An 11,079-nucleotide genomic window follows, 5' to 3' on the forward strand; every position below is an offset into this window, starting at 1 on the left:
TTGAGTTTCAATGTAAGAAGTTTGAGTTTAGATTTGTTTTGAGTGTGAAATAATTGGCTCCTGGTTAAGGTGGATGTCCTCTCTGCCAGGAAAAAATCTTTTATGCGTTTTAATTTTTTTCCATTAATAAAGTTATCCGTGCAATTGCTCACAATATCGAGTTTCATGGTTAAAAACAGGAAGTTTTAGCAGAAAAAATCTTTGTCCTTTTAATTTTCTTTTTTCTATCATGCTCTCTCTGTGTTGCCTTGTGCTCGTGCCGCCTCACACACACACACTCACTCACTCACTACGGATCTTCTCTAATGACATTTAAACACCGAGTCGATCTCCCACTATCCATGGGGTGTGGGGAGTACATCTAGGATGTGGGGACCACACCCCATGGATGGTGGGAGATCGACTTTGATGGTTCAATGTCATTGAAGAGGATCTGAATTCACACACGAGACACCCAAAATTTGGAAAGAAGGGGCGGGGTTGAGGATCGCCATAAGGTTGCATCCACATATATAAAAGCAATAATTAAAACATTAGGCTTAACAACTCCATAAATGAGATATAGGCATTACGGTTTCTAAGAATTGTAGAAGCAACATACTTCAATTTTTATTTTTGGAAATTTTAAGTAATATGATTGGAAAAAGAAAAAGTTGCAAATTAATTGGGTGTCAAGCAGAAAAAGCTTTTTTATTTTTTTCTCTTTTTGTGTTGGGGGTTTCTCAAACTTTCAGTTGTTCATCTTCAATTTCACCATCCTTGTATGGGTAGTAACGGGCAATGATAACAAAGAGAACAGGGTTGATAGTGCTCAATACTGCCAATGGCCAATAGTAATTATCAAGGCGGCTTTGATTAAGGGTAAATTGGAACCACCCTAGCCAAATACTACTGTTACAAGAGACGTCCATTGTTATAGATGCCTCTAATGTTCCAAAAAAAGATCTTAATTGACAACTTGTCAATTTAGATGCCAACCGCTCAGAATGCTTGCGACCAGCATTGTTAACATCCTGTGTCTTCCCTTGACGTTGCTTGGTTTACCTCTGTAAACCCCTCTTCTCAACTACAATAGCCATTTGCTCGATTTCCGCAACCTCTGTCGCATGCATCTCAATTTGGATCATCTACAGCCTGCCTACGCATAGCAGCCGTAGCAGCCTCCTAATGAGGCACAGTGCAATGACCGCCTTACCCCTGCCCGAGCACCTTGCCCGAGCAAGGGTAAGGCAGTCATTGCACCATGCCTCATTAAGAGGCTGCTACGACTACTATGAACAGCAGGCCATAGACGATCCTGATCCCATGCATCACCACCATGCCATTACGAATAGACTTAGGAGCAATAGTATCCACAACATGAGACTCCCCAATTGGCAAAACCACCTCCAAGAAGCCTCCAGCCAAAGCTGAAGCCTCCACACCATGAGCAGGTAGTGGAGAACAGCCCACTGACCTACCTACCCCGGATCGTCCCTATGCATGCCCCTGAAAGACTTGCCTCTAGGGCACCACACCACGACCATGGCCCATCACATGGGAACCACCACTACCCGATCCACGATCCAGACCAAGAATCAAAGCATGTGGGTCCCATTTCAATAACGATGCCATTTTAATACATGTGGAATCCGTGGAAGCGTCGGTATAAGCTCGCATAAGCCGTGACGTTATCATCTCTAGGACCCACTGCGTCGATCTTCATTCCTTATCGCCACATCCGATCCTACAACTCCTTCTCTAACAACTATCCCTTCGAAAGATTACAGTCAATTGAGGTGACCCCAATCCCATCTCTAACCACTTTATCTTTTGAAATACATTGCACGGCAAGACTTTTGCTAGCAACTTGTGTCCACTTCAGCCGAGATAATTCCCGAGTTTTGGTGAGTGAGCGACAACCCGTGGGTTAACTCCATCTTCCTCAATGTAAGTAGCCTCGGAACTCAATCGGCACTCGCTATTAGGGTATAAAACCTTCTCGATCATGGTTTCCTTTGTCAACAACATGTGATTAAGGAAAAATCGGACTCATGCTGACCTAATAAGAGAATGGCCTCAAATGTAATGTATTGGAACAAAAATAGCATTCCTAATAAGACTTTGGAAAATAAGTAAGTTAATAAATAGTTTACACCTTGTCCATTCTTGCTATAGTGCGACTTGGCTCTCTTAGGTAAGTAAGTTTAAGTTTCATCATTTACCAACTGTTTCACTTGGCCCCATCAAGCACCCGACAAATCAAGGTGTACATTGAGTCTCGTGCACTAGGTACGCCCTAAATAGTTAGTGGATTCCATTTATGTGTCATAGTTTTGGTGTATGAGAATAGTTCTCATACGAGAACCTAATGGAACCATTCTCACTAGGTTGGAGGGGTTTCTGTCGAAACCAAGTCGAGATATGTCTTTCTCATTTTTGGCCTGGTGTTCTCTTTTATATATATATATATATATATATATATATATATATATATATATATATATATATATATATATATATATATTTTTTTTTTTTGTTAACTTGTTTTAAGCGTTCAGTCCTTAATTTAGATCACTACATAAATTACTGATATTTTTTAATGAATTAATGGAACTTGTTGACATGTTCCACTAGGGTTCACAAGTGATGTAGGTATTCCAATAAGCAAGGGGAAAATCTACATCTCCAATATTAGCTTGTATTAAAATCCTCTGTAGTACCGGCGGGGCGGCAGTGCACATCCGACGGCCCAGCAGAGCAGAGGCCAGCCAAGTGTGCCACCTAGCCTCTGTTGTGCCGTCGGATGTGCATTGCCACCCCGCCAGTACTGCAGAGGATCCTAATCCTACTAGCCCCCCTGCCGTCAGCAAAGCTTACCTCAAACAATTTCAAGAGGATCGAACTTCGTTCATCAAGTTGAGATCAAAAGAGTTTATCCCCATGCATGCCCCTGGAAGACTCGCCCCTAGGACACCACACCGTGACCATGACCCATCACATGGGATCCACCACTACCCAGGTCAAGAGTCACAAATCCATGATCCGAAATATTTGAATTTGAAATACAAATCTCGATCAGATTGTGGACCTTCCAAATAGGGAGCACCACCAGTCTGACTATAACTTCTCACTCATCAGCAGATAAGGTACAGGTAAAGGACCTTCAAGAAGAAAAAACGATCCTTAGAAAGACACCCCACCCCAAGTCTAGTATTTTCCAGTTTGACAACTAAATTGTCTTTCGCTAACATATTTAATATATTTTTTTTTTGGGGTAAAGCACGTTTAATGCGTTATAGTCCACATGCAAAATTCCAATTGTCTTCCTTCAACATTTATTTAATACATTTTAATCCCCATGGAAAATTCCAAGTGTTTTCCACAAGCCACAATAATTGAAGGGGTTCTTGTCTCTTCATTCCTTATCGCCACATCCGATACAACTCCTTCAACTACATACATGTTTTGGTTTTTTTATTAGTCAGATATGGTCAACAACGACATGTGATTGAAGAACACATGTGAAGAACATTGGTCTCGCACGCCATCGGATGTGCGCCTTCCGGTTGCTTTCCTCCCTACTGGTGGAAGACAAAACTAACTTTCTCTTATTATATATACATGCATAGTTGAAGTAATAACTCAAAACATATATAGAAACGTTATCGAGTGATCAGAGTATACATTGATTCATCACTGAAATCATGGGGGTGAAGGAATTCCTACGCATGAGTAACGGAGAACGAGATACAAGCTATGCTCAGAATTCTTTCAATGTTAGTACATCTTAAGCTCTCTAACTCATTTTCAAATTTTTTTTTCCCCCTCTTATGGTGAACGAAATCTATATCCTATTACTTTTGCTGTATATATTGTGATTAAATTTTTATTTTTATTTTTATTTTTATTTTTTTTTTTTTTTTTGATGGTTGGAGCAGAGATCGGTGATATCAACTGCAAAACCTATCCTAGAGAAGGCCATTGAAGATCTCGTGAGCGAGGGCCTTCCCTCTAATGTCTTAACCATTGCGGACTTGGGTTGCGCCTTCGGTCCTAATACGTTCACAGTGATCACTACGATCAAACGAAAAGTAGAGAAAAGGTGCAACGAATTAGGTGTAAAACAGCCAGAGCTTCAAGTTTTCTTAAATGATCTTCCTGGAAATGATTTCAACTCAACGTTCAAGTTCTTTTTTGAAAATTATCAACAACTTGAAGGAGAAAGGATCGGCGAAGATGGTAAGAAGTGTTTCATTGCAGGTGCTCCTGGCTCCTTCTACGAGAGACTATTCCCCTTGAATAGTTTACACCTTGTCCATTCTTGCTACAGTGCGCACTGGCTCTCTCGGGTAAGTAAATTTAAGTTTCATCACTTCCCAACTATTTCACTTGGCCCCACCAAGCACCAACAAATCAAGGCCGGTATGCATTGAGCATCGTGCACTGGGTACGCCCTAAATAGTTAGTGGATTCCATCTATATGCCATATCTCTGGTGTACGAGAATAGTTCTCATACGAGAACCTGATGGAACCATTCTCGCTAGGTTGGAGGGGTTTCGGTCGAAACCAAGTCGAGATATGTCTTTCTCATTTTTGGCCTGGTGTTCTCTTTTATATTTCTTTTTTTTTTTTATTAACTTGCTTTAAGCGTCCAGTCCTTAATTTAGATCACGACATAAATTACTAATATTTTTAATAAATTAATGGAAATCGTTGTGAGTTCCACCAGGGCTCACAAATGAAGTAGGTATTCCAATAAACAAGGGGAAAATCTACATCTCCAATACTAGCCCCCTCCCGTCCAAAGCTTACTGGAACAATTTCAAGAGGATTTTACTTCGTTCATCATGTTGAGATCAAAAGAGTTGATCCCCAACGCTCGTATGGTCTTGATACTTCATGGTAGACAAGGCGGCGACCCCTCCTCAGCTACCTGTGATTATTGGGAACTATTATCAGAGGCCCTCATAGCTATGGTTTCAGAGGTACGTAGTACTACTACTTACATATCTTTGGGCTTTAAGAAACTCCATTAGCTTATTGCTAAAGTTCCTTCCATGCATGCGTATATATTTCTTTTTAACTAATTAGGAGTTTTTTTTTTTTTTTTTTTTCTTTTTGGCAACAGGGACTAATTGAGGAAGAGAAGTTAGATTCTTTTAATGTGCCATATTACACGGCATCATGCAAGGAAATTCAAGAAGTAATAGACAAGGAAGGCTCCTTCGACACAAAACAATTGGTAACATTTGCTCTAGATATTGGGGACAAGGAAGAGACAAACATGCAAGTTAAGGGAGATAAGGTAGCTAAAAATATCAGATCAGTTTCAGAACCCCTGATTTCTCACCACTTTGGACATGAGATTATAGAACCATTGTATGAGAAATTTACTTGTTTGGTAATTGATGACATGGTCAAGAAGCTTCCTATTGAACTTGTGAGCATTGCCATCACACTTCAAAGAAAGGGCTAGAAGTAATTGAGTTTCAATGTAAGAAGCTAGTTTGGGTTTAGATTTGTTTTGAGTGTGAAATAATTGGCTCCTGCTTAAGGTGGATGTCCTTCCCCAAGGAAAAAATCTTTGTACTTTTAATTTTTCACCATTAATAAAGTTATCGGAACAACTGCTCACAATATCGAGTTTCTTGGTTAAAAACAGGGAAGATTTAGCTGAAAAAATCTTTGTCCATTTAATTCTCTCTCTCTCTCTCGCCTTCTGCCTGTGTGGCCTCACAAAGGCAGAGGTGTAATGACCGCCCTACCCACTGCCCCACCTCCCTATCTGGGTGGGGTCCATGCCCTACTATGTGAGGCTGCACGAGCAGGCGGCAGCAGAGGATCCATTTCTCTCTCTCTCTCACACACACACGTGTGCCCCCTCTACATGTCCTTCTACTTCGGATGGTATCCGTTCTACCAGGAATGGTGGTAATGAAACATTATTGCCAGACATGCCAAAGACTATATGAGGGCTAATGACATGTAGTAGAGGATGGTTTGACTTTCGGATCCACATCCTCCACTTCCATCACTTGTACTTCCATCCTACTTCCATGATTTCTGGGAGTGACACCTGTACTGACAACCATCCAACGGTTGTTAGTTCAAAATTTCAAATGGTTTTTAAACCTTATTAAACCCAAAAACAACCCCGACCGACCCAAACGACCCAAAACCAAACCCAACCCATTACACGCAAGTGATAAGGTTTCAAAAAGATTTGAAATCCCAAATTTCCCAAAATCTCGACCTTCTTCTTCCCTCGCTCTCTTCTTCTCCAAATCTGCCTGAACCATACCGGAAATGGGTGACATTGCAGCGTCCATCTGAGCCGCGGCAACCATCATGGAGAAAAAATGAAACCCTACTTCGCAATCCACCCTTCTCCCTTCAAAACCCTTTTCGAACGAAATACCCTAAAACTTTGTGTTGCAGAAAAACTCCATCGGTCCAATTGTATTTTTTCATTTTACTCCCTTTCTGTGGATGAATAATCTCTTCTTTTTTTTCTTTTCTTTTTTGATAGGTTAAACTGAACACCCAAAAACCCCCATCTTCTTCTGCAAACACGAACATGCCTTTGTGGGAAGACTCTGGTTGCCCCTTTCTCCATCCGCTCCGCCATCTTCCATTTGTCTTCTTCTTCTTTTTTTTTTTTTTTTTGGATAGGTTAAACTGAACACTCAAAAACCCCCATCTTCTTCTTCTGCAAACACGAACATGCCCTTGTGGCCTTGCCCTCATCTTCTTCTGAAACCCAACCCCACCCCTGTTCTTAGCCTTGAAATTATATTATGGTAAATATTAAACCATTATTAAATATGATTATCTTCAATGCTATAGTCTAAAACTTGTTCTGAGCTGAGTAAATGACGGGTCAATTTCCAGTGTTAGGATGGTTATGGTTTATTTATTTGTTCCCTGTGAAATGGACAATGGTTGTGATATAGTTCCTCTCACACCTACAAATGCAATTTATGTGAAGGTCTTGGGTTGAGGACAAAGCGAGGAAAAACCAAGCATGTGCAAAGGTTCTTGAGGGAGGTCAGATGGAGGTGGAAATGGGATGACTGAGTGTGATTTTACTGGTTCATGCTATCAAGAAATTGGATTTATGGTTGCAATAAACAAGGTTGATGAGGGTGTCGAGAAGGGTCCATAGTTGATCCTTTTGATTGTTGGGATCAAATCTGTTCAGTTTACTTAGAATAGAAGATGTGATAAGAGATTGCAGCAGAGAGATCAGAATTTACAGATTAAAAAACATGAAGTTCCAGATAACAGAAACAGAGGGTAGAGGGAGATGATGTTTTATTATAAGTAGCAGCAGCAGAAATAGAACATAAGAGATGAGAGAACTGGAGGGGAGAAGAATAAGAGAGTAAATTTCAGCCTCTATGGTTGATGACCCTCTGCAATCTGTGTGAACTAAACTATTTCTACAACTATGCTTTACAACTATTTTTCCTCATCCTGCACCTGAGTGGAGCGATGGAGTTCTTCTGCAACTCAGAGTTTTAGGGCATTTCTTTCTAATAGAAATGGGGATGAGTGGGGGTTTAGTTTGAGTGAAAATGGTTGGGTTAAAAGTGGGTTTAGTTTGAGTGAGATGAGCCGGTTGGGCTGGGTTGTTTTTTGGGTTTATGGTGGTCTAGATAGGTCTCATCAGGTTTTCAAAAAAGTTTGAATTAATTCAAGTACAGCCGTTGGATGATCATAAAGACAGGTGGTGTGTTGAGAAATCGTGGAAGTAGGATGTAAGTACAACACATGGAAGTAGAGGATGTGGATCCTTGAGTTTCACCAATGCATGCCGACTCATATTCACTACATGTGCCTGTAGCTTAGACAGAAGAGGGGTGTTGACAATGTTAGGAGCCCCATACCCTACACACAAAGTTAGGCAACAAGTTCAACATCCTCTTGTACTTAATTTAGATCTATTTTTCATCTTAGTTTGTTTTCAAATTATTTCTTAAAACCCTTTTATATCGAACTTTTGAGAATTAAAAAAAAGAGAGTCAATTACGATGATTTCAAGTTATAAATTAAGACACTTCCAGAGGTGTCATTCAGACACTCCCATTTAAGATATTATCATAAATGACTTGATAGCTACCTCTATACACACACAGCACACAGACACATTACAAAAAGAAAAGACTATACAATATTTATACACTAATATAATGCAGCCTGGTTGGAAGGCACGGATCCGGAGAGCGACTTTCCAAGCACACCAAAAGAATGATTGATGGAATCGATCCAAAAGAACCCTCAATTCTTCAAGATCGAAGGAAAAACTCACCGTGGTTTCTTTGGAAAACAAGAACTCTGCAAGGTTCTTAAAACTCTCACAAAAAAAGAACGTTTTTTTTTTTATCCAAAATTATTCCCTACAGCCAAATACGTTGGCTTTTAAATAGACTCAATTACAACCCATTGAAATTAAAATACTATTCATACTCAAAAGCTAATAACGTGAAGGTGTTATTCCTAACTAAGGACACCTAGTAAAGAACAAACTCTAAACTTCTAAATTCCTATTAAAATAAAGAAATAACAACTTCCTACTTGATCTCTAAAACAGCTCATCACCGAAACTCAAAACAAACTACGGATAACGTACTACTAGTGCTGGTGTTCTATACGTGTAGGCTTGGTTGGCTCGTCTCCACCTGATTTGCGATAGTATTCGGGCCTGCATCACTAATACCATGTTTTACTATCTGAAAAGGCCAATTTGGATCTTCTACGGCTAAGCAGGTAGCGGCTATTGTGCTAACTGCACCCAGGCAGAGGTGTGAGCCCTACTTGGGTAGGGTGCTCATTGCGCCCCTGTCTGGGTACGTGTAGGCAACACAATGGCCGCTACCTGCCCAACTGTAGAGTGTCAGAATCCATGAAAGGGTGGTATATCAATCCTGATCATATGGATACATAGAAGATGGTCTAAATTGGCCACATCAAATTTCAGATTCATATACAACCGTATACATTCTCAGGTAATGACATATATATTCCATTGTATTTTTAGTCGTCAATATACTTTTAAAATAAACTATTTTTTCCATTGGATTGTCTGAATTTTCTTATTGACATCTTTCAATGTGTCAAATAATTTGTAATTAAAATTTTTTTTTTTTTTTACCCTTTTGGTATATGATATTGTTTTTTCTCAATGAGAATAATAGATGGCTTCATCTCACATGTGTACCTAAAAAACATGCAGGACAATTATTTTTGAAAACCCTTTTATAACCCTTATCTTAAACAACTTTTGTGCAAATCAAGAGAAACTATCAAGACCTGTTGGACTGGTAAAAGTTTGTACCAAAAATGTATATATATATATAAGAATATGTAATTTCTAAAGCAATCAAGAAACATACCACACTATATGAAAGACTTGAGAAGAGAAGAATCCAATAATTGCCGCACATTGTGTCGACCCGGAAGGCTAGGCCGGTATTGGTGAAACTTATCTTCGAAACGTTTGTCAAGTATGTTTGCATCAACCAAAATGTGTAGTTAATTATGGTGTACAGTAATCCCAAGATTGTCTCCACAGAAAAAAGAGACCAATAATGTGCTATCAATATCAACATTAGAAATGGCAACTGTCTCCACATAAAGATGGGCCAGAAAATATGCTACCGTTAATATCATTAAGGATAATGTTTCACTATTTTCCACATGATATATTACATGGATTAGTCTATGTGATAGATGGTCGGACAAGCATCTCACTGGTATAACAACTTAAAATGAGTAGAGAAAGTAGTTAAAATTACAAAAAGATTTTATATTCATCTCCATTTGATGGTATTTTGATAATTTTACTAAAACTTATAGCAGTGTGTGATTCTCCACTGGATAGAGTTTAGGAAAGGGGAAATAGACCACCAGCTTTGCATGAAACTCCATGGGATCTTACCGGATAGGAACTTATGATATAAGTCATGTAACAAGTTGCTAAAGGGTTATGTGTAGTGAATATTCTAAGATAAAAGGTTCTTCAAGCCTAAGGCGTACTTTGTGCCTCTTCACATTCACTATTTAAATCATTGTTTGTCAATGGAAGTGAGGGAGGTTGGAATTGGAGGAGAGACACTACCAGGGAGGAAAGAGAATATAAGAGCGTTTAGATGAATTTGAAAGGGCATGGATCACTCCAACATGTGAGGTCATGAAATTTAATAATATAATATTTCCTCAAGATAGACAACATTCTCCATATATACATGTGCCAAAAGAATATAATATCAAAATATCATTTATGAAAGAAGGAGTCAAGTGGGCGACATGTAATTACGGCTCATGAAAATACAACCCCAGAACTTTTCATAAAACGAAACAACCGAGCAGTCCTAATATAAAGTATAGAATAATTTTCAGATGCGAATGAAGAATTGATTTAGTCTGTCCAAAAGATGAACTAAAGATAGCACCAATTAATGAACCGTGCAACACCCCTTCAATGCTCATATTGAGGAGAATGGATCATCAACAGGTATCAACAAGTGAATGTACATCTTAGACTCAATCACAATTTAATTTTGTTTTCATAAAAACCCCTCATCCCCTTGTAAATGACAAAAATAAAACAGGTGGTTATGAACAGTTCCATGCCCCTCAATATATGGTCAACATGTGTTTGAGGAAAAAACGGGACTCATGCATGCTGATCTATTTATGGCCTCAAATGTCACGTATTGGAACAAAAACAGCATGCTATCTCACATAACATGCGAAGATCGAACATTGCTCTCGCAAGCCAATAAGAACACATAAGACTATATATATATATAATACACTTTGACCCAGGAAACCCGTACCATTGTGATATGAAAAATCAAAAATAATTATTTTCTAACATCTAAATTGGCTCGTAATGTTCATGAAGCTCACATATATGTGAGGTTAGCGTTTTGGATATGTAGTACTAAGAGGCCAACCTTTTTTTCTTTTTTCTTTTTTTTTTCTTTGAAGAATATCTACTCTCTACATATGTGGAGCTGATCTGAACAAGTCGCAAGGGAGTTGATGATCAATATATCATAGGTCATATCCAGTACCTATATTCATCTGGC

General features: G+C 39.0%; 1 protein-coding gene across 1 annotated transcript; it reads left to right on the forward strand.

Moving 5' to 3' along the window:
• The first annotated feature begins 3,686 nt into the window (after positions 1-3,686).
• LOC122670106 (probable caffeine synthase 4) lies at positions 3,687-5,459 on the forward strand. The gene is made up of 4 exons (XM_043867111.1): positions 3,687-3,758; positions 3,921-4,331; positions 4,774-4,968; positions 5,112-5,459. The coding sequence occupies exons 1-4, from the start codon at positions 3,687-3,689 to the stop codon at positions 5,457-5,459; spliced, it is 1,026 nt and encodes a 341-aa protein (XP_043723046.1).
• The last annotated feature ends 5,620 nt before the right edge of the window (positions 5,460-11,079 follow it).

The sequence above is a fragment of the Telopea speciosissima genome, chromosome 1 (genome assembly GCF_018873765.1).
Source record: "Telopea speciosissima isolate NSW1024214 ecotype Mountain lineage chromosome 1, Tspe_v1, whole genome shotgun sequence".
Classification (NCBI taxonomy): Eukaryota; Viridiplantae; Streptophyta; class Magnoliopsida; order Proteales; family Proteaceae; genus Telopea; species Telopea speciosissima.

Bases quoted from the DNA above. Each gene is read 5' to 3' on its own strand.
- LOC122670106 (XM_043867111.1), top strand. From the start codon at position 3,687: ATGGGGGTGAAGGAATTCCTACGCATGAGTAACGGAGAACGAGATACA. The intron at 4,332-4,773 runs GTAAGTAAATTT...CTCCAATACTAG, and splicing joins GTGCGCACTGGCTCTCTCGG to CCCCCTCCCGTCCAAAGCTT. The intron at 4,969-5,111 runs GTACGTAGTACT...TTTTGGCAACAG, and splicing joins TCATAGCTATGGTTTCAGAG to GGACTAATTGAGGAAGAGAA.